This window comes from Sarcophilus harrisii, chromosome 5, assembly GCF_902635505.1.
Source record: "Sarcophilus harrisii chromosome 5, mSarHar1.11, whole genome shotgun sequence".
Lineage (NCBI taxonomy): Eukaryota > Metazoa > Chordata > Mammalia > Dasyuromorphia > Dasyuridae > Sarcophilus > Sarcophilus harrisii.
In genome coordinates this window covers 260298979-260323467 of record NC_045430.1, presented here as the reverse complement: position 1 = coordinate 260323467, position 24489 = coordinate 260298979, and the positions used below count along the sequence as shown (strand labels likewise).

Genomic DNA, 24489 nt, shown 5'->3' with positions numbered 1-24489 from the left:
GAAGAGGCCAGTGGCGTTGCTGGGCCGCCGTGAAGTTTACACAAGAAATGGAGTTTTTTATTCTACTCTTGATTGAAAGCCATTTTCATATCTCATGGTTGATTTTGGTTAGTAGAGATTAGAAAATTCAACAAGATTAATTGCAGAGCTGGAATTAAGAATATTTTATACATCGCTAAATTTTAAAAGCGAAAGCTATTAGAAATACAGAAGAGAATGACACAGTAATGCAAGGTATCTTCTCTGAATAAATCACACAAAGTGTACAGTAGGATGAATTTTAAAGAGTCAAATATTTGGTTAAGAAAGATTGATAAATACTTTTCTTAATGAAAATGCAGACACTGCTGTTCTGACAATTCCTGAAGTGAGAACATTCGTGTGAAGAATTTTATTTCCTTCAAAGAATACTTCAATATTTTCCCCTTTTGAAATCTTATTTTGTCCAAATTACCCATTCATAGTAGACAGGCTGAAGAACAAAGAAAATGAATTACTTATCAGTAATAAGGACAAAATTATTACTGTGGAAAGAGAATTCATTTAATAAACACTTATTATGCACATACTCTGTGCAACATTCTGGGGATAAAAAGACAAAAAACAAACTACCCCTGTGCACCGAGAGCTTAACGTCCTACAAGCAATCCCACACGTGCACAGAGAAGCCACAGGCCCCCCCTCAATGCCCTGCCCACTCTGAGGACCCTCTGTGATCTCGGGCAACTTATCTTATTAACCCCCCTCCCCTGACTCTTCATCTATGCAATAAGATCTCTCAAGCCTCTAGTGCCCAGGCTATAACTTTTGCTTGTAAATGTGGGGTGTTTGGGGAGAAAGGGGAACCCTGCCAACCTGGAGGGGACCAGGGCATTATGGGAGGACCACAAGGCACCATGCTGGTGTGGGGGATAAGACTGTCCTTAGTTCTACTGGGGAGAAGAGACGTGGGTATCAGGTGACAGATAATAAAGTAGGAAGAAGAAGACTCTCATTCTCTACCCCTCATGAATGTCAGGATGTAAGAAGAGTGACTTGTAAACCTTCAAGTGCAACAGAAGGCGCCGTCATCCTCCTCCTTATCCCTGTCTCCTCACCCCCCCCATCCTCCTCCTCACCCCCATCCTCCTCCTCACCCCCATCATCCTCCTCACCCCCATCATCATCCTCACCATCACCATTGCTAGCATTTGCATGTTGCTTTAAAGTTTATAAAGCCCTTTACAAAGATAATTTGCTTGATTCTCATTCATATTCTCTCTCTCTCTCTCATACACACACACACACACACACACACACACACACACACACACACACACAGGTATTTCCATAGCACTGATTTCCTCTACTATGCCCTAAAAGTTATCAAATTGTGCACACTCTTTGATCCAGCGTGTTACTACTGGGCTTATACCCCAAAGAGATAGTAAAGAAGGGAAAGGGATCCACAAGTGCAACAATGTTTGTGGCAGCCCTCTTTGTAGTGGAAACTGGAAAAGGAATGGAAGCCCACCAGCTGGGGAATGATTGGATAAATTGTGGTATATGAAGGTTAAGGAACATTATTGTTCTGTAAGAAATGACCAGCAGGATGATTTCAGAGAAGTCTGGAGAGACTTCTACAGGAAATGATGCTGAGGGAAGTGAGCAGAACCAGGAGATCATTGTACATGGCAATAACGAGACTATATAATGATCACTTCTGATGGCCGTGGCTTTTTTTCATCAGTGAGGTGATCCAGGCCAGTTACAATGACCTTGTGATGGAGAGAGCCGTCTGCACCCAGAGAGAGGACTGAGGGAACTGAGTGTGGATCACAACATAGTTTTTTCACATTTTTTTGTTGTTGATTGATTGATTTTGCAAGGGTGAATTCTGAAAACTATCTTTGCATGTATTTTGAAAATAAAATTTATTAAAAAAAGGAAAAAAATGATTGACTTCCTTTGGAATCTTATATTTTCTATTTTACACCGTTAAAAAAACTTCTCTGAGAAGGGGTCCGTGGGCTTTGCCAGATTGCCAAAGGAATCCAGGACACAAAAAAGGGGAAGCCCAGTGGAGAAGTGGGTGAAACTGGACTGTGGGAACCTTGAAACACCAAGCTGAAGATTTGCCACTTTGATCTTAGAGGAAGTCCCTGAACATTTCTGAGGAGGAGGATGGCATGGTGTATTTTTGGAATATTAATTTGATAGCTGGATGAAGGATGGATTACAGAGAGGAGAGACTGGAAGGAGGGAGGCTAATAGTGTTGTTATTGGAATAATCCAGGCGGAAGGTGGAAAGGGACTGAAGCAATGGATGTGAGAGCTGTGGAGTCAGACTTGACAAGTCTTGGTGAGGAGGCGGCTGGCTGAGAACTCCGTGACTAGGACAGTCATTTGGGATAAGGCCAGAATGGCAGGGGAGACCCGGAGTGGTGTGGGGAAGGCTAATGTGCAAACTGAAGCCCTTGTCTTTTATTAAGCATTAAGAACTTAACTGGAGTCATTTAAAGAAGGTTTACTGGTTTTCCAGGCTCATCCCGGCCCTAGCCTGATGGGGCCAGGAGTCCGGACCTGCTGGTTTCTGCTCTGATAAGAGGCCGGTTCTTCCGGGTGACCCATCCCTCTGTTACTGAGCATTCACCACCTTTAACACTGGACTGGGGATGCAGCCTGGACCCATTTGGCCCGAAGCACCTCAGAACTTTCTAGCCCAAGGCTCTGCCGTTGGCATCTTCCTGGTGGCAGGTGCTCCAGCCCGGACCAGGCCCATCAGCGCCTGGAGGTACCGAGAGCCCGGCCTCCGGTCAGGATGACCTGGCTCAGCAGTTGTGTCATCTGCCTCCACTTGTTCATTTGTAAAAGGGGACCATGGCAGCCTCCGCCTCTCAGAGGGAGGCCGCGGAGGGGCCTCCGGGAACCGGCTGGACCTTTAACCCGGGCAGGGACCCTCCACCTTTCTGGTGTTGTGGACACCTGTGAGACTGGGGGACTCCTCAGAGCCATGCTGCAAACGCCTAAGATGAGATGGGGCTGGAAAGGGAACCAACGACACTGAAATCAAGACCTCCTTTTTCCTTGTCCCAGGACTGCTTGGGGCGTGGGGGCCTCGGTCTGGGAGCCCCTCAGCTCGGAGAGTGGTCGGGTCTTGGGGAGTGGGGGGAGGGCTCCTCCCAGGCCTTTAGCATGGGGGTGTTTGAGAAGCCCCTCGGAAAAGATGTCAGGAGGCTGACTGGCGCTGCCCACATTTCTAAGGATGTTCAGGAGTTCTGTTAGCTCCTTGGAAGCCATCTGTGTTCACATGCCCCAGAAGATCCCATGGGGCCCTGGACAAAAATCAGTGGGAGCGTTGGATGTAACTCAGGGGGAGCCCCGGACACAGGGGGGTCCCTGATGTAACTCGGTGGGGAGCCCTGGACCTATCTCAGGTCTTGTCTGGGCCTGAGGGGGAGCAGCTTCCACTTTTCTGACGGGGCCTGCAACAGCTTGGAGAATCCACATCTCTAGGGGCCCCTCCCAGTTAGAGGGAACCCCTCTGGGGGCAGCCGCATCCCATCACCGCCACTGGCCACACGCTGCAGCTGCGTTGCCTTGGGAGGGCCTTCTACCCTCCCAGAGCCTCAGCGTCCTCCCCTGTAAAATGGGAGTTTGCGCTGGCTGGCCTCCAAGTGCCTTTGGCTCTAACCCTGTGGCTCTGCTTGACACGACCCTAGAGTGTCCCCTGCGGTGGCGGCTCCTCAGTGACCGCTGCTGCCAAGTGGGGAGGCAGAGCTCTCTCTGGGCCACAGGCCCTGGTCCGGGCCCTGGCCAGTGGTCAGAGACGGCGTGCTGGGGTGCCCGTGAACTCGGACATTTTGACATACGAAGCACAGACAAGGAAACCGCATTTAAGTTTGGGGGTTTGTTTTAAACCGCGCATACAACAGAACAGAGCGGCCCTCCTTCTCTGTCCCTCTGGCCCTTCTCTCTCTCCTGACTTCCTCCCACCTTTTCATTTTCTTTTCTTCTTCAGACTCACACTCCCCTTTCACCCAGGCCCTTCCGGGCCTGTCCCTCACAGAGAAAGCTCCTTGGGAGGAGCCAAACAAGGCCAACCCACCCTGGGCCTCCTCCCGTGTCTCTGGAGCCCCCCCAGTTCCTCCCCGCCCCCGCCCCGGAGCTGTTACTCATTTGGGGAGTCGCTGGTAGACTCGCGGGTCTCTTCCCATCATCCCAGGGCCTCTCCTGGGAGTCCACAAGCCCGAGTTTGGGAACGTGGCCCCATACCCTGCGGCCTCTGATGGAATCTAGCAGAAAACACTTTAAAGACCTTGGTTCAGCACCCCAGGCCACAGGACGAGCTCCCAATTCTGCCCTTCCCCGAGTCCCCGATTCTGCCCGCAGACAGTGGGACTTGCTCACCCCTGAGACAGCCATGCTGAGCTCTCTTGCCTGAGGTGCCCTGGAATCTCTCCTGCTTTCCTCTCACAGACGGTATTCCCGGGATTCCTGCCCTCCTCGGCCTCGCAGCCACCCGACGTGGCTAATCCTGCCAGTGCCCAGAGCCCACTCCTCTCCCCAGGACCTCCAGAGCCCCACACTTCACTGCTGTGAGAAAGTGAAGGAGGAAACAGTCCCAGTGGCTACAGGTCCGGCCCCAGGGCATCTGGAGGAGATGGGCTCTCTGGATCCCTGGGTCAAAGTCAGAAAGAGATGTTTTCACAGAAAAACCTTTCTAAATGGAACCTAATTGCTAAGGTTTCATAGCAGCCTCCTCGCAGCTCAAACTACCTGGCCTGGGAACTCAAACAAACGTTCTTGCTAAGAAAGCCCCCTCTGACGGCGATGGCTGGATGGTAAAGCTCCTGTTATGCCCTCTGTGCAAATGGCGGGCACCTTGGAGGGGGGGGGCTCAGATTAAGATACAGGCACACCCCAGTTTGGAGCTGCTTCCCCTTGTGAGCCTGCACAGCCACTTAATCTCTCGGGGTTTCTGTGTCCCCATCTCCAAGAAGGTTTCTCCCAGAGAAGCTCGAAGGTTCCTTTCAGCTCTAAAAGAAAGGCCCAGGATTCTGCAGGTGAGATGAAGTTAGCTTTGCCTATCTCCTGGCCAGGTCCATAAACCCTGAGGACCAGAGACCGCCGGACCGTGGTGTTCGTGGCGTTCTCCCGGAAGAAGAGACCAGAAGCCGGGCCTGTGGCCATGGAGTAAGCTTCTCCTTCAGCTTCTGCACTGTGACTCACGTGGCGCCTTCTCCCGGGTCCATCCCCTCCCTAACACCTGCCCCTCTGACGTGGATGATTCCCAAATGTCTCTCGGGCCCTGACATAGGGCCCGAGATTTAGATTTCAGAATCTTTTAAGGAAAAGAACCGAACTTGAGAACAGGACTCGGCTGTCCATGGACAGAGGCGGTGGCAGGTATTCCTCCTATAGCTCGTGGCTCCTGGAGCCGAGAAATGCTGAGCCCTAATCCAGCCTGAGACTCCAGCCTGGGTGGATCACCAGCTTCTTCCTGCCTCAGTTTCCTCAGCTATAACAGGGATATTAACAGCATCTGCCTCTCAGGGCTGTTGTGAGGATTCAATAATATCAGGTAGGATCTGGCATGTAGTCAGTGCTTAATACCTCTGAATTAACCTTAGCAGAGGACTTTTCCTGCTGAGAAACCTTCAGTAGCTCCCCAGTGCCTACAGCTGGCTGCCGAGCATCTAGGCTAGGACTTGGTCTACCTTCCCAGCATTGTCCCCATCCCTGTCCTTTATGCTTCCTACGCTCCTGTTGTCCTGATGGCTGGCTGCGCTCCTTTCCATCCCGAAGGTGGTCTCCATGCTGCCCCTTCTCCCCCACGACCCGTCCCTTGGGCCCCAGCCCTCTCCTCCATGAAGCCCCCCTGCTCTTCTAGCTGGAGGTAAGCCTCTCTGAAGCACCAGGCCAGCCCCACGCCCTTCACTGCATCTGTTCTGCATCACAGCGGTGCCCGGACCACTCTGTTTGGCAAGGACGGTATCTGGAACCTCAGGCCTGGGACCGGAGAGCTCCAGGCCAAACCCCTCCGGACCCTCCCCGACATCCAGCTTCAGTCGGGGATCCCCACTGTAGCAGAGGCCTTGCTTCCCAAGACATCACGCAGGACGGGTCCGAGCCATCGGCCAAGGCCTTCCCCCAAGTCCCCAAAGCAGTCCTCACATCCCCCCAAAGTCTTCTCCATTCGCGGCTAACCACCCCCCACGGGCTGCCAGCCAGGCTTCCTCGGGCAGCGTTCCGAGCTCTCTGACAGGCGGCTTCTGGAAGGGAGCGGAGGGGGAACGTGCAGCCTCACCAGGCCCGAGCTGCAAAGGGACTAACGCACCCTGATCCTGGTCCCTGTACTGATTCTCATCCCCCACAGCCCACAGCTCAGAGAGGCGCCCTCAGCACGTGAACGTCTGATCGGCTGATTCCGTCATTTGATGTGTGCCAGGCACCGTATACAGAGAAGGGAAGAAAAGGATTCTACTCAAGAAGTTTATCATTTGGGAGGATTTTTGTATAAAGACAATGTACATGTGGCAGCGGTATATGTGCAATGTTATAACACCACGGTTATAAAGAAACATGGCTGCTGCTCATATTCATATTAAATGTTTAGAATTCATATGGTTCCATAATTTTTTTCTAAGACACGACTTCTTCACTTTTTTGTGTGTCCTGGACTTTTTGCATGTAATCTGAGGAAGCCTACCGAGGAACCTTTTGTCAAGTTAATGTTTTTAAATTTGCATAAAACAAACTATCAAGGTTAAGCCTAATTACACCAAAAGAGTTATTAAAACGTTAACAAAGCAAGTTCAGAGACCCAGGTTAAGAACCCCTGCTCAAAGCCTGGAATTTTACTGAATTAGACATCCAGACAACACCAAAGTCGCAATCTGGCATTTCACAAATATTAACATTTTCTTTCTTTCTCTTCAGCCATCATTCCTGGCAGCGAGAACTCTAAATATTTGCGAAGTTCTGTCCATGTCACTCTGATTAGTCATCCGCCGTCTCTGGCAACACTTTTTGTCTGGCAACGGGGGACACACTGCAGAGACCTCGGGAATCGGGAGGCCCGAGTTCAAATCTGGCCCCGGACTGGCCCACTCACTTTATCATGTTTGCCTCGGTTTTCTCATCTCTAACGAGCCGGAGAAGGGAACAACAAAGCATTCCAGTATCTTTGCCAAGAAAACCCAGCTGAAGTTGAAGGGAGCTAGAACAATTTAACAGCAACAAAAAAGCTCTGTCTGTCTGTCTGTTTCTACCTTTGCATCCAGCCACACAAACATCAAGTGTTATCACTTACGGGGCTTCTGGCCCTTTCGGACTGCCGGCTGGGGCGTGCAGAGGATGCTAAGGATTTACAGGGTGCTTCCAGCGTTAGCTTCTCCTTACGCACAGCAGCCCCAGAGGCAGGAGCTCCAGGGGTTCGGGGTCCTGTCTCACAGACGGGGCACATGATGGGCCCTCGGGGCTGGGGGCCGGGCTCCTCGGACTCGCTCTCCTCCTCTCCTGCGGGCCGGATCCCTGCGCATGGGCACCGAGATGCCTTTGGTCTCTCTGGTCTCCTTGAGAACCGCGGGAGGCCGGCAGCGGGAGGAGGCCGGCAGCGGGAGGAGGCTGGCAGCGGGAGAAGGCCGGCCAGCCCCGTCACTTTTGCGGGTCACCCGCCTTCTTCACTGCTCCCAGAACCTCCCAGAACGCTGTCAGCCCTCTGCGGACAGCCACTGAGAATACGACCAGGAATCCGCTGCCAAGCACCGGTCAGAGCTGCGCTTTAGCTGCGGCCCGCAGGCCCTCTCCCCCCGGCCCGGCAGATTGAAGGAAGGAGTTAAAAGGCGGCTCCCTCGAGAGCGCCGGCCCAGAATCAGAAAGGCGTGGGCCAGCTGACACCTCTGGCTGCGCCACTTACTAAGGGGCGTAATGGCGCCTGCTCCCCGTGGTTGGGAGGCTCAAGTGAGAGACTTGTTACTTGCCCAATATAGGGCCTAGCACATAGTAGGTGCATAATGAAAACTCGTTTCCTTCCTTTTCTCCCAAAGTCCTTCCTGCTTCGGTGCAACGTTGCCTTCCATGAGCTTTATTCACATTTATTATGCACAGATACATAGAGTTATGCATGTGTGCAGTCACATACCGTACTAACAGACTACAATAGATTTACATCCTTGCACCGTGGTGTCCCCCTGCCAAAGGCCGGCTCCTCGTGCCCGACACATAGTAGGCGCTTTGTCACGCTTTTTGACGGATTAAAGCCCCCACTGGGCCTGGGCCACAAGAGAAGGAAACATCCCGCAGAAGCCAAAGCGACGACGACAACTGGGTTTTCTGTTTGCTTGTTTCTTGTAACATGGAAATGCTGGAAATGAACCAGAAATCCCTCAGCAGAGACGGAGGAGGAATCCTGGCCTGGGCCGCGGGACACCGCCGCTCATCGCCAGCCGGTGCCCACGAGAACTCGGAGAAGCGCCGGAAGGGGCCGGGGTGGCGGGGAGGCTCGGCTTGGGATGGGATGCTGGGGAGTTGGCGGGAGACTTCTCGAGGGGAGGCGTTTGCGCTAAGCCGGGGGGCAGCGCTGCGGCGGCGGGGGAGAGAATGACCCGCACAGATTCAGTCACGGCCTTGAACGCTTCCGAGTCCGTTAAGATTTTTTAATTAAAACGGAAAACGTTGCCCAGGGCTCTGAACTCGGACTTTATTCAGGACATCACATCCGCGCTATTAGGAGACGTGATTTTTATGACACTAGTAAGTGTGGAAAAGGCTTGTAAAGTTTCCTCATTTAGCTCAGGGCTGGCAGAACCCAGAACCCATCAGTGAGCTGCTCAGTACAGAACTAATTACTGGTGCCAGTGAGCTAGAAACAAACTAAAAATAACCAGCAACACGGCCCCTATTTACACATCATGGGTCCTGGGCAAAAGGGGTGCACGAGACGCTCCCTCCTCTCCTCTTTCCCCACATCTTTCAGGCCCAAGCTTGCTCCCAGAAGGAGCCTGATATCAGCCATTTACACCTTAGTGTGAAGTTGAGTTCTCTTACTTTTTACTTCTCACAGGGCGCGCCATTTAGATCTCCCCTCCAGCAGTGGGAAGGAAGAGTGGCTTCACGGGCTCACAGACTCACGCCCATGTGCTACGTACGGGCTGCGGTAGATGACGCATTCAGGAAGACCTGGGTCCAGACCCCACTCTGGACACTTATTGGCCGTGCGGCCCTGACGCGGTCACTCAGTGTCTCTGCACGGGCCTCCGTGTCCTCATCTAGAAAATGCGCAGGTTCGGTTCCATCCCTTCCAAGTTCCTTTCCAACCCTAACTCCGCCATCCAACCGCTCTCAGTACTCCGTCCCGGTGACAGCAGCAGCGAACCTCGGCCGAGCTCTGTTGTCTCCTCACCCCCGTCTTCCGCGTGTCGTCTCCCTGAGCGCTCCCAGGAACCCCAGCAGCCGGTCTCGGGCCGCGGGGGCCCCAGAGCTGGGGATTCTCGGGGCAGGAGTCAGGGCCGAGGCCTTTTCTAACTCACACGGGAGAGCACATCCCAGACAAAGCCTTAATTAACTGATCACACCTTACGGAAGAAAAGCCCGTAGGAAGAACAGAGTCGGATCTTATCCAGGAGAAAAAATCCTGCTGTCAAACTTGTCAAAATTGTGTTTAGAACCGGATAATCAACAGTTGGAAAAACAGAATTAAAGTGTGATTCTTTTAACACAGCCCTCCTTGGTTAGGTATCGGAAGCTTAGTTATCTAACAAATTACAGAAGAAAAAAGGTACTCGGTACTTAAAAAAAAATCAAGCTGATTAAAAGAAACAGGGTGAAGTAACAGATAGAGTCACAAAGACCCAAGAGTCAAATCTTGACTGTGAAATATCCTGGCTGCCTGACCTCGGACTTAATCTCTTAATGCACCAGGCAATGGCTCCAACCCATGATATACATTAAAAGGAGTTTTCTCTCAGGCAGTTTCAGCTGATGAAGAGGGAAGGAAAAGGAAAGGGACTGGGGTGGGGGTGAGGAGGAAGGCTGAATGGAAGTGGGGTGGGGAAAGCAGAACAGAATAGAAGAAGTCATGCCCTTGAGCCCTGGGTTCCAATCCATACTCTCCGACTAAATGGATTTTGTCACATTGAGCATATTGCTTTCCTCCTCTGGGCCAGTAAAATGAAGAGTTAGGCTGGTGATTTCTGATGGCTCTTCCTACTCTAAATCTACAAGCCTTGAGATTTGGCCAATTCAGGGCCTTTCATTCTCTGTGTCTGGTGGTCTTCTTTATTACCAAAAGGGATGCAAATTACACGACCCTTTAAAGCCCAATGAGACAGAGCTTTAACTTCTTTAAAATAACCAATAAAACACAAACATTTATAATTGTCATCATAAACCCCCCTCAAACCTAGAAAATTTGAAAGAAATAGACTCTAGTAGTCACAAAGTAGGGCAGCAATTCTTCACCTCAGTTTCCAGAATTTTGTGATGGATACAGGATATAAATGGGGTTGGATGGGCTATAATCTGCTTCTGTGGGTGGAATACTTTTTGACATAATGCAACTCTTTATTTAAGGAGTAACTTTTCATGTCACAGCATTATAACACTCAACAGATTCTATGAGGGCCAATGCATTAAGTACCAACTGTTCTAGGCACTGTGGCAGATGTCAGGGTAACAGAGGCCAAAGTCCTCATCCTAAAAGAGCATCCATTTTCATTACTGTGCTGTAAGAAATGACAGGCAGGATGATTTCAGAATACACTAGGAAGACTTAACATGAACTGATACAGAATAAAGTGAGCAGAACCAGGAGAACACTGTATACTGTGTGATGAACAACTTAGTTATTTTCAGCAATACAAAAATATGAGATAATCCCAAAGGACTCATGATAAAAAAATTGCTATCTGCCTCCAAAGAAAGAACTGATGGAACCTGAATATAGAGGGAGGAAGAGAGGGAGGGAGAGAGGAAGGAAGAGAGAAAGAGAGGACAGAAGGAAGGAAGGAAGGAAGAAAGGAGAAAGGGAGCATCCATTCTCTAGAGAGGATGGTTTGTATCCTGGGGTCCCTAAACTTGTTTGTTTTCAATTTTCAATTGTATAACTGCACTACAATTTAATTGGTGTCCTATGTAATCACATATGTTTTATTTTAAGCATTTAAAAACATTATTTTGACACATTCTTAAGCTTCACCATACTGAGCCAAAGAAGTATAGGACAAAAAGTGAAAAAGCCCACCTATTGAGGAAGCCTGTATGTGTAAAACATAAAACAAATTAAATATAAGGTAATTTTGCAGGTGAAACACTGGCAGCTGAGGAAGGGTGGATCCGGATAATTCAGGATTACCCAACTCCATGCCAATTAATTATAAATAACTATAAGACTCCAAAAAGCTGCCAACTTTTATAATAAGGCTCAAAAAACATGATACTGGGAAAAACAAGTAATTGGTAGAATGTGGTTCATTTTTATGAGTCTTTGTCAAAATAAACCAAATGCTATAGTATTTACCTATGTGTGGACTTCTCTCATTAATGGGAAATAAGGTGTTATTGATGAATAAGGAAGAGTAAGGTCTGGAGGTACGTCCCTAACAGGCCCAGGGCTCTTGATTATTCCTCCCCTAAAACAAACACCCCAGGGAGTAAGTGCCTCCATGGCCTTCATTGTGCTGCTTCCTTCCCCAGGCCTACACCCCACACCTTCCTCTTGCTCTTCCAAGCCCCCCAAGAAGGTAATTAAAGTGTCAGTACGTGAGAGGCTGTCCCAGGCAGCAATGACTACACAGTGCCAGTGATGGTTCTGAGTGGGGGTGTCTGTGGGTAGCCGCTCAGCGAGGTGCCTCGTACCAAGCAGGAGCTCACTCTCCATCCACTCCCCAGGCTCCCTCTCTGTCAGCTCTTTTCTCTCTCCCGCAGGATGGGCAGTCTATGACTCATAATGGTGTCACTGAGAGAAGGGAACCTCTCTAAAAGTATCTTCAAACTCACAGCAGAAGGGAAAGAGAACGACATGGAGCTAATCCCCATTCTGTACCCCTCGCTTTAGAAAGTAAGAGTATGGTCGCTTCCTAGATTTCCCTTCCTTTGCACACCCTTAGGAACCTGATTCTGCTCTCCTCTGGTGGGCCCTCTTTACTTGACATTGATACTGCTGACCTTCTGGTCTCCCATGAAAGATGAAAGACGCCCTGCAACAATTAATCGAACCCCAGCACGCGAATCCTCCCAGTGAGCGGGACCCAAACACACGGCTCCTGTGGCACTGCGAGACCACCACCCTCAGTTACCATGTCTCTCTGGAGGCCCAGTCAGTCAGTGCCTTGATCAGAATTCTTAAGCCTTTTAAAGCTGTGCCCCCTCCCCAAACTGTTCTCCCAGTTCTGCTCTTTGTTTTGCACCCCTTTATATACCCCAAGATTTTCTGAACTGAGCTTTTGTCATTTCAAATAAGGCAATAACATTCAATTACACTCATATACCATAATTTGGTCAGCCATTGCTCAAATGATGGGGCTGCCTCAGATTATCATTCCCCCCTCCCTGAGGCTTTCGCAACAAGGAAATACTCAGTATGACCAAAAACACTGCGCTGGTTTTCCAATCCCGTCAGATTCCCTCTTTCCCACCACCCTGCCTCTGTCTCCGTCTCAGCCTCTTGTCTGCTCTAACATGTGGGGTGGAAGGAGAAGCTCCTCTAAGGCGGCATGTGCTCTACTAAGCCAAAGGTTTCTCTGGAACCGGCAAATCATGGCCCAACCTGGCCGTCCGGTATCTCCCCTTCTCAGTCAGTTCTGAGACTGTGGAAATGGGGCCTTTGCTGAGCATCGTCTGCAAAAGGAGGCTTGTTCTTATTAAAAACCCACCTTCAAAGGGCGCCCAGGTTCTTCTCGTGGGAATCAGGTGGGAATGAGAAAGTGGGCTCGGGGTTACAGCTTTCAGCTCTTCTGGATTAGGCTTTCCGAGTCACCTCAGACCCCAATCCTTGAACATCTCTGAATGACAGCTGCCACACCCATTTCTTTGGCATATGTTAAATCAGATTCACTTGCTCCTCCAGACATTCTTTTGGGGTTATCAGTGGGGAAGTCCCAATGTCACAGTTACACCGTAACCTCTGATAAGAATGGATCTCTGCCCAATCACTGCAGAACTGTTCTACTTTAAATCTACTTGTTGAACTTCTAGCTTCACCCACAGTGATTCACCCACAACTGGGCCCCTGCCAACTTCTCTTAGAGCTGCTTTCTGCTCTGTTCTGAGGCAACATTACACATTACACATTCTCCTTCCCTTGTTTTTGTTGGGACGTGGGATTTCACAGGGTGGGGAGCTTCCAAATTTAGGACTCGGGCTCTGCCAGCGTGAAGGGACACCCTCCCTAATCTGGCCTCCTCGTCTTTCCCCTTGCCAAGGAGATCAAGTGCTTACTGGAGGATGGGATTCTTCGGCTCTTTCATGTTAACTGTGTTGTATTCACTTGTACAAGTTAAATAAAACATTACAAAACTGATAAGAGAATCAGTTGACATAAAATATTTCTGATCCACTAGGAAAAATATTTACAAACCAAAATTAATGACTTCAGAAAGGTCTAAGAATTTTTTTAACCCCTGACTTCATTGCAGCAAGGAATACCTGAGAGGAAAATCTCCCAGCCAATGCTCCTCAATATTAGGACTTAATTTGCCTCCAACTTCACCCTGGGGTCACACAGCTGTTGTGGGCCTGAACACAAGAGTAGCTCCCTAGCCACTAGTCCTTATTGAATGTTACAAAAAGAAAGAAGAAGGAAAGCAGAGGAACTTTTCCCTGACAAGGTTATTTAAGACTTAAAGTTTAAATCCAAAGAATCTGAAAGGACCACAGAGTTCTGGATGTCTATCATGCGATCATTCTGCCCAGGGCAAAGGCAAAGGAGCTGTGTCTGGGAAGTCCAAGGCCTCGTTGGCATTTGGGCTCCATCCCTGTTGCCGACGCTCTGGATGATCTTGGCAAGTCCTGGAGCTTCCCTGGGGCTCAGCCGCTTGATGTTTAAAAGGAAGGGTTGGGTGACCTCCCGAGCTCTCTGAAGTTAAGCAAGATGAAGTGTGGGCCCCAGTGCATATGCTGGTCAGCAATCAAGATGAGGGCCCTGCCTCCCCTCCCCCCTGCTGTTCCTTCTAAACCCCACCGCCTTCTCCTGCAGAACTGCAGCTGGACCCCGAGACTGCATCCATGCTGGCAGGACTTCCCTGCGGCGGTCACTCTCCCTTTCCCCTGACATAACCATCACGGTCGTAATCGGGGAGTGAGGATGATCACTTTTCTCTAACTACAGACCAGGTATCATGCTTCTCAATAACTGACCCCATCAAACGCTTTGACCAAATATGTATCGGAAGCTAATCCAAGAATACAAATGCAGCATTTGGAAGTGTGGGCAAGACCTTCCTGCTTAAATATTTCATTAGTGAGTGACCTCTACAGCCGAATTACTCATCTCATGGAAAAAAGGTTAAAAGATAGACGAAGAGTAAGCTGAAGGATCTCGGAATCAAGCAGAGGAGACATTGCCTATGGGATGAGAAGAAATGGATCGGGTGAAAACTATTGAAAGATGAACTCACAGTAAGTAACCCAAAAGACTGCCACTTGAAAGAAAGACAGATGCATCTTTGTGGACCAACTGCTTTCTCTAGCAATCGGAGGCTCAGTTTTCCTCCCAGGTGTTGCACATTCATTTTTTTTTTTTTTCTTTTTCGGCATTTTTTCACCTGCAGATACTGCCCTGACATGAGGAAAGAAAAACATCGCTTTCCTGTGATAGATCTGAACCTTGCTGGAGCATGATTGCTCCCTGCACGGGTTACCAGGGATACAATAAAATAAAAAAACAGTGACTGGGATTCTTCCCGCTGTCACTTCTCCTGTTTGCCTGCAGCTCCCACTGAGGACCACAAAAATTCACATTACAAGGGCTGGAGGCTGACTCTGAGGTAGGGAATGGGATAAGACACGAAGTATGTCTATAGTAAAAAATGATGTATTCTATTATCTTAACATGATTATTTAAAATGAATCTCATTAGAGACTTGGGGACACAACAAGGGAGCCCCCAGCTAACATTTCAGCAAGGTTTCAGAGTATTTTAAATATTTTTGAAGAAGCCAATTGGATGCTGAGGTCTGTTCATTATATTATTTTATTGCTGGTTTTTTTCCATTCCCCAAGTTAACATGGTAATAAGATATTATTCACTTTACCATTAGATTAAAAATATTTTTACATTATTTTCACATGGAGTCAGGCCTGAGTAAAGTTAGTTTGCCAGTTCAGCAATGAGATTATGAAAATGGCAATTCTTAATTGTTACTCTCTACCAGACGGCTTGTCCCTGAATGGATGCGGTCAAAGACCAACTATATTTAAGGAAATAAGGAGTAATTGCTTCTGGAGACCTTTTATGACATCATTTTCTCCATGGCAACAATGTTATTGATTCATTCATCCATTCATTCTCTGACTTCTTTAATCATTTATTCATGTTTTCATTAAGCATAAATGTATTAAGGTACCAGGATATTTCAGACAAGTTATTGGGCATATGATGAAATAGCCCCTGCCCTCAAGGAGCTTATATTCCATGTTATAATTGGGGAATTTTTTTCGACCATGGATGTTACGTCAAACAAACTAGTGATGGGATCAACATGTCATAATTTAGAAAGTGCCCCCTGAAGTTATCAGCAACCATGTATTAGTATGTTTCAGGTCTTGTGCTAAGTGTTGGTGAAACAAAGGCCCCAATACCAGCCACCCCACAAATAATCACAAACAGAAAAACGTTCCTGCTCTTAAGGAGCCCACAGTTCATTGAGAACATGTGCAAAAGCAACTATGTACAAATGAGACACAGAGAGGATAAAGTGGGGTTCAGAGAGAAGGCAGCTGGGACAGACATTTTGGAGAAAAATGGGAATTTATCAGAAAAACCAGACAGACAGAAAGGAAGAAGGAGAGTATCTGTTGTTGGGGAAAGCCAGTGACAATGTTTATAGGTGGGAGCTTGAGAAGCCTGACCTGCAGAGTTAGTAGAAGGGAATAAGTTATAAGGGTAGAAAGCCCAGCGGAGGGAGGGCTTTTTCTATTTGATAGGAAATTTACTGGAACTTATTGATCTTAACTCAAGGGCGGGCTTGACATATTAAGCCCACCCTTGAGTAAGATCAATTTGACAGGTGACGGGTAGGTGGAAAAGAATGGGGAGGATCCCCCGTGGCTACTGCAGAGGTCCAGGTGTGAGGGGAGGACGCCTGGTGAAGGATAGCAGGAGCAACCAAGGAGAGAAGGGTAAGCATGAAGAGAGATGCCCTGGAAGTAGAAATGGCGATTGTAAGGGTTCTAAATGTCCAGTGGAGGAGTCTGCTTATCGTTCCAGGCAACAGAGAGCCACTGAAGAACCTCGACTTTAGGAGAGGAATATAGGGGGATCCATGCTCCGGCACAAACAATTTGGCAGCTGGGGGAGGGTGGCAAATCTACTATTATGAAAGACCTAGAACAATTAAAAATTGTAAAACCAGACTGGAAGATATAATAAATTGATTATATCACACATCTTAGTACATATATGTAATCATCCATGATTATGTCATTGATATCATACATGTTAAAAATAAAAGTACCTTATATTGCTCTGTCTGTCACAAGTCTCTCCCTACTCCAGTCCACTCTTCACTCAACTGTCAAATTAAGCATCCTAAAGTATCCACCTGACCATGTCTCACCCCTGTCCCCCAGTAAATTCCACCCACTTCTTATCTCCAAAATCAACTATAAAATCCTGTTTGGCTTTCAAATGCTTGCTCTCCTGACTCCTGGCGTGTTCCCTGGCTGTTCATACCTGGAATTTTTTCCCTCCTCATCTATGTTTTTTTGTTTCCTTCAAATCCCAGTTAAAATATCACCTTCTGCAAGAAACCTTTTCCCATACCTTCAATTCCAGGGCCTTCCCCCTGTTGATTATTTCCATTTTATTCTCTCTCCTTCCCTATATTTGTCTCTCTGTGTCTCCCTTGTCTGTAGGTAGGTGTTTGCAGGTTCCTTTCCCCATTAGACTATGAGATGCTTGAGAGCTGTCTTTTGCTTTCATTTGTACACCCCCAGTGATAACTAAAGAAATGATCTGACTTAAAAAAAAATTACCACAGGTTTCCTTTAAATAGAGAGCTAATTACATTTAGCACAATTCTATTTTTCCTAATTTATTTTATTTATTTATTTTTAATGGAGGGTAGTTCTCATTAGAGAGGATCTTAGAAGTTGGCTTCCTGCTCAATTTCTATAGCATCTCTGACAGGAAGCCATCCAATTATCTCCTTAAACATTTCTAGTCATGGGGAACTTACTACCCTGCAGGTTGACCTACTCTGTTTTTGACACTTCTGACTGTTAAGAATTTCTTTGTTACAGTAACCTGTCCACCACTCCCCTAGAACTTTCAGCCAGTAGTCCTGAGAAATGCCTTCGGGAGCTTCAAGGAATCAGTTAAATCCTTCTCCCAGGGACATCCCTTGAAAGGCTTGGGGCAAGTTGTCCTGGCCCTCCTCCTGGTCCCCCACTCAGAGCCACGGCTGCTTCAAACCCTGCATCGCGTGGCCTGATTTCCAGCCCTTTGACCTCGGGTTGTCCTCTAGCTTATCAACATCCTTTTCAAATGTGATGCTTAGGTCTTGACCTGGTGCTCTTGATGTGGCCGGACCGGCATTGCTCACATTAGGGTTATTCCTGCTTACGATCCAGACAATTTTTCTATTACTGAAACCTAGGATTACATTAGTTTTTTTGGCAGCCATATCATACTTTGGGCTCATTTTGAACTTGTAGTCAACTAACAGTTGCCCCAGGTCTTTTTCATGTTAATTGCTGTTAAGACAGGTCTTTCTATCCTACACTTGTGAAATAGTAGTTGTTGTTTTTATCCTAAATGAAGAATTATATAGATTCTTTTCTATTTAATTTCAACTTGAGCCTGTTGGTCCATCCTTCCAGCCTGCTACCTTTTTCTTCTTCTCAGCTTTGCATTCTCTCTAATAACTGGCACTTTCCAAAGTACGGTGTCAACATCCCTAACGTTCCACCAGGATGCTACAGGTGAACCCAACCTAAATGGAAAAGCCGGACATGCTGGCAAAGGTTTCTGGTCACCAAAAAAAGAGAAAACTGCTTACTGCCTTAAAAATATAACAAGCAGAGCTTGAGGGAACTGTATACTGCCACCATGATGTTGCCACCACTGATGTTAACATGGATAAGAAGGAGGTCCCCACTCCCAGGCTCTGTATAAAGATGAGAGACACTGACACTCAGATGGAATCAGGATAAGAACTGATGCAGAATTTCTTGCAGAAGGAGATCATGTGTTATTCTTTTCTTCTTCCTATTTCCTAGCATACCTTTTACCTCAGAAAAATTTCATTTCCCTCAACAACACAAAATAAATCAAATCTGAAGAAGGAATTGGGTCAAGAAGTTGCCCAGAAATAAGCATTTTTAAACATTAACATTGGTCAATGAGAGTGCAGGTGATTTGTAGGACTTGCCAAAGCACCTTCATACAGAGAGATTTTGCTGAAATAGACCAAGGGAGGGAAGCATCTGAGTGGTTATCAATGAAATAACTAGAGAGCTGAAGGCATCTTAGCAGCCATCCCATTCCTACTCTAATTTCATCTAATCCAGATAAAGAAATTCAATATAGGGAGGATGATTGCCCACGTCACACAAAAAGTGGTTGAGAGAAATTATTTTCCTATTATATTTATGATCAATTATTAAATTGGCATCCAGATTTTTCTCCTCAGTTTCCTCAAGGGAGTTCCAGCTCTGGTGGAAGGTCAGCCTCTTCTGAAGGACGTGATCAACTGAGATTACCCCTAAGCCTTAGGGACCATGCTCCTTGAGATCTTTGGCAGGACCCTGCCCAACTAGGAGACTGCAAACAGAAACCAGTCAAGCAGAGTCCTTACCCCTGGAAATGAGCCCCTGTCCTTGGGCCCCTCCATCAGAGTTCAGCTCATGATGGAAAAAGCCAACTGGAGAGATTGAATGGATATGGATTTCCCTCCAAAATGTTGGACGCAGCTAAGTCTCAGATCAAGTCATTTCACAGGAGGAGGAGCTAGAACTAGGAGCGAGCTCTTCTTCTCATCCTAATATCAACTCATTGGGGTTGATTTTCAGTTATCAAGGGAATTTCTGTTTAAGGATCATTTAAAACTGTTGGGCTCGCCATGTCTTTTGTCTCTGGTTACCAAGAGAACCAGATGACCACCAATTTATTGATTATTATCTAGCCAATGAATAAATTGAATATGGAGAAAGTCTGAGTGGAAATTATTTCTCTTGGGGGTTTTAATTCATCAGGCAGAGCTAGAATTTAGAGATGGGACAGCTTCAGAGCATCAGAGACCTCACAGAAAGGGATCTCAGAGTTCACCAATTCTAACCCTTTCATGATAAAAAAGCAGAGGCCATAATGGGCTTGGGATCCCAGAAGAAGGAGATTCAGAGCTAGAGCCTCTGCCTCCAGGGCCTTTCCACGGCACCACATAGTCTGCTACTGAAATGCCAGAAAGGTACAAAGGTAAGTGTGGGCCGGGAAGGACCTGTGCCCACAGTCGGGGCCTAGGTAATGGAGGGCTGCTCAGCTGACCCAGTTTTTGCAAAGGGACGACCAAACTCAGGTATATACAAAACCCATGAGCCACTCAGATTTAGGGATTTCATGTCCCAGAAGGCTTGATATGGACTTCTTAATGACTCTGTACAATCTACAGGTCATATTCCCAAACAATCTCCACGTCTCCTGCGGAACTCCATAAAACACATGATAAAACACGGGCACCCACCAATTCAGAACTCCCCTAGCTCCCTCACCCTAATCTGGCCGTGCTCTCCGCCCGGCTACTCGCCCCAGCGCTACTCAGATTCCCAGACGGCCAGGCCTGGTCCTGGAGTCTAGGACCCTCCCCTGGGAGTCCTTGTCTGTCTTTAAGTTGTCAAGAGTCACAGCCTCAGCTTCAAGTCAAAGGAGACCTGACTTCTAGAGCTTCCACCATATTATCCACAAGTGGACCTTCAGCTTCTCTTCCAGGAGCGCAACCCAACCCCCTTTTGGGCAGCTCTAAACATTAGGGAGTTTTACAGGAAGAGAGAGGAATAGGCACATCAGGGACAGAGCAAACAGACACCATCATTACTTTTACACCTCTAGGAAATTCTTTGGGGGTTGGGGGGGGGTTTATTTACAACAATACTGATCACTTAAGAGAGTCATACTGACCTTAGGTGGCTTGAACGGGTAGTCGGGTGAGAAGGTAATGTCAAGAAAGAAAACTCCTCCTTCATAGACGGATCCTGGGGGTCCCAAGATGGTTGACCGCCATTCATAAATGTTGTCTCCTTTGGGTCCAGCACTGCAATGAGAAATGGACACGAGACATGCTTAGAAACCAAGTATGATCTAGAGTTCATCATATCGGTTTTTATCATGATAATGAATTAGGCAAGTCCATTAAAATTGATAACCAAGCAGACCACGTTAATTATCCAGTGCAAGTCAGATGCTAATACACCACCAGCCACCACTGGGGACGCTTTAAACGTCATTACTGATAGGAAAAGAAAACCAAGAAGAGTTTGTGGTAAGAGCATGCTAGACACAAATATGGCCTACTTCAAAAAACTGCCTAGGATGAGCTGAACTTGTAAGAAAAGGAAGAGGAATCTATCATTTCCCTTTCTCCTTCCTGCAGCTCCTTCCAGAGCCCCTGGACCTTAGAAGCAAGCACTCAGACGAATTCTATTAAATCCCCAAGTTCTGGCATACCAAGGCAGGGCTAAGTAGAATTCTAGAGGCTGGACTACAACCCACTCCACAATCTATAACATTGCTCAGGAGTAACCAGCAAATGACTGTTTGAGACATAAAGTGTTCAAGAATTGGATTTCCCATAATAGGGACCTTCTGGCTACGATCTGTACAACAGCAGGTTTCTCAGAAATATAGCATTGCAAAAGAACTCATGAGAGTGAGTGAAATTTGGGCAAAAGGACCTAAGGGAGTTTCAATCTTTGGGGAAAACAATAACAATAATAACAGCTGACATTTCTTTGGCACTTAACACTTTACCAACATTATCATTTCATTCGAGCCTCAGGACATTACTGGGAGATTAGGTTGTGATTATCCCCATTGTACAGATGGGGAAACTTCTAAATTGATTTGTCCAGTCACAGTATCAGACCTCAAGTTCCACCAATAGACAGACTTGACCATGACATAATTAAAAAACCCTGAAGGTGAGATTCAGACAGGAACTGAAGAAAAACTTTATTCAATTCAGCGCAGGCTTATGCAGCACTTAAGATGGCAAAATTGTGGGGATAGAAGGATTTTTAAATAAAAATCTTTGCTCTTAAGGAGACGACTTGCCATCTGCTGCAGAGATGGAAATAAATATAAGCCAGTGAAGCTTTCCTTCTATTCTATCACATTTTGGAATTATCATGGATAAGGTACCAAGTGCTTTTCTGTGGCAGGTGCCAAATACAAGCAAGAGAGCCCCATCCCTCAAGGAGTTTAAGTTCCGTGCATAAAAGGGTGGCTAGCCTCGGATCAACTGCCCAACAATGTTGGTCAACAGAGCAGGTGAGGAACCCATTTACTCCCAAGTGAGGAGAACCCGAGAGCCTCTGCTCCGAATGCAGGCAGGTGGGACTCGCTACTAGTTTGCCGTGTTTCACTGTTTATCTGTTACAGGGCAGAATCTCATGGCCCTGGTGATCAAGGAGACAGAGTAGGAAATAACCACCAAGCTGGGCAGTTAGCCGGCTCTGCAGAGAGCCAGGCCCGGAGTCAAGAAGCCTCATCTTCATGAGTTCAAATCCGCTTCAGAGGCGTCTTGGTTGTGTGACCCTGGGTAAGTCACTTAACCCACGTCACCTCAGCTTCCTCATCTGTAAAATGGACTGGAGAAGTAAACAGCTGACTCCTCCAGGGTCTGCCAGAAAACCCAAAATGGAGTCACACGACTGGAAACAACCGAACCATAAACCACAAGGTAGGTAACAAAAGGCACCAAGGAAACGTGAGAAAACTAAAAAAACCATCTCAATGCACAATTCCTAAATGAAGGCCTGGGAAAGTGGTGGTCCCTCAGGACACCCCTCCTCCGCCCCTTCCCATCCTCCACTCCTTCCCGTCCTCCACCGTTCCAGGAACAGAAGCAGCAGCCTCCCTGCACTGGGGTCGGCAGCTCGGGCCACAAGGGCTGCTTGTTGTCTCACAGCTCGCTCACTCATTCCACTGACTCATACACTTGGGTGCCACCCTGAACTATAATTAGCCTCAATATGAATAGATAAGTTTATCAGAGAGAAGAGTTCGTAGTGGGTAAATTATAGCCTTGTGGTAAGAAAATTTCCTCAGGGTAAATGGAGAAATATCTATTTTTCTCAAACTCATATTGCAGCATAGCAAGCAGCTCTGCAAAAGCAGCGAGGCCTCCTCCCCAATTCCTGCCAGAGGACTGGCTGTTACCGTCCCCGGCTCTGCTCCCCGGCCGGCTCCTGCGCTCAGTAATCACAGGGGATGATGAGCAGACACCCTCTCAGCCCTGGATGGGGGCCTCGGGTCTCTGAGGGCTTTGTGGGGGGTGCCCCATCCCAAACTGGTTTCCAGAACAGTGGGATCAATTCACTGCTCCTCCCGGCTCTGTCGGGTGCGTGGGCTGCTTCTTCTGCCTCTGGTCCTTTGACCTGTTGCCTGGCTATGATCAAAGCTGTTGCATTTTGTGTTTCCGTTACTATTTATGACTTGGAGCAATCTTTTATGTCCCACTCAAGACAAGAAAGGGCCAGGCCCTGGATCTAGTCATTAATAATCTGAAAGTCTTGAGAATGACTCCTTCATGTCCTTTGGCCCTCAACAATTTTCCCAGTCGGCAAAGTTACATCCACTTCCCCACTGGGTTGGGAGGGTCTTTAAAAGCTGAAAAGCAGTTGAAATTTGCTCCCAGGAGCCCCGGCCTTCCCTGCAGTGGGCAGCGACAGGACCAGATCGGAGCTTCAGGCGAGCATCTTTGCTGAGGGCGCAGGATGGAGGGAGCAGTGAGAGATGGAGCAGAATACAGGGAAGAGCGAGCAGAACATTCAGAAGGAAAGCAGTTTTCAGAAAAGGATCCCTGGCTCCAGAGGGATCTGAGAAAGAGGGAGGTACCCTTCTAAGTGAGCCAAGTCTTCAAGTAGTGAAACACCCTCTCCCCTCTCTTCCCTTCTGAGATGATTGCATCGCGTTGCCCGTGGGCAAAGGCTGTGACTCCTGTCACCTGCCCGGCCCCTGACCCAGCACAAGTCACAGGAGGGCAAGGACATCCTCAAAGTCACGCCCACCCCAAGGAAACCCTTCCTAACATACTTATTTTTTGGAAAGAACAAAGAACACACATGAACGGAAGCCAAGAAAAGCCAAATGCAGGAAAGTATTCAAGGTAACTGCCTGGAAGCTGAAGCCCTGGGAGAAGCTGGAGCCCTGGGAGAAGCTGGAGTCCTGGGAGAAGCTGGAGCCCTGGGAGAAGCTGGAGCCCTGGGAGAAGCTGGAGCTCTGGGAGAAGCTGGAGCCCGAGAGCAGAGGAAACACTCAGAACATCACACTGGAGCTGGGACGGGCAGGTGGTAGGTGTGGGCCCCGGGCGCAAGTGCTGGCCTAGTGATCCTTCTCTGGATTTGGATTCAGTTTTACCTACAAAACCAAATCAAACATAAGCTCCCAGGATATCTCAACAGCCGATGGGACTCCAAACTGCCTTGGTGGGAACAGAAATGATCTGTTTTATAGACCGGATTCAAGCAGGGTCTGGGAAATGATCTTAAAGAATAAAAGTAATATCCTCCTTTACAGAACTCCTTCCAAAGAGTTTCATTGTCTAACTGTCTAACAGTAAGCGGTGGGAAGACTATCTAGTCTAATCTCTCTTTTTATAGATCTGGAAACTGAGGCTTGGGAGATGAAGATTTGCTCAGAAATTAAATGAAAAGGAAGAATTCAGAATCTGCTCCTCAGATCCCAAGCCCATCCCCATTGCTACAATCATTGTATCTTAGAGTTTTTCGTTTTTTGCTTTTTTTTTTTGCTTCCTTACATACATTAATGGAAAAAGCAACTGTTACTTACTATAAATTCTGTATCAGAATTCAACGCTTAAGGCTGATTCACCAAGTTTAGATAAAACATGGACCCTGCCTTGGTGGAGCTTCCAACTTCAAATACAAATGCCTTGGCCTGCCATTACAATCTGACTCCCATCTATCTGCAATTTTATTTTGCATTACTCCTCAGTTCTTTCTTCTCTCCTCAAATTGCCCAGCGTTTCCTTATCTGTGCCTGGGTTGTCTTCTTTCAGGAGACCCTGAGCCTCTTGAAGGCCTCCAAAAGAAAATAAAGCCTTGCATGAAATA

The 24489-nt window shown here is 47.6% G+C and overlaps 1 protein-coding gene across 1 annotated transcript in view; it reads right to left on the bottom strand.

The window, feature by feature from the left end:
• LOC100927026 (ubiquitin-conjugating enzyme E2 E2) overlaps positions 1-24489 on the bottom strand; it is a 323016-nt gene that overhangs the window by 48172 nt on the left and 250355 nt on the right. Inside the window, exon 3 of the mRNA XM_031940345.1 lies at positions 20315-20447. Within this exon, the coding sequence (XP_031796205.1) occupies positions 20315-20447 (133 nt within the window). The remainder of the gene's footprint in view (positions 1-20314; positions 20448-24489) is intronic.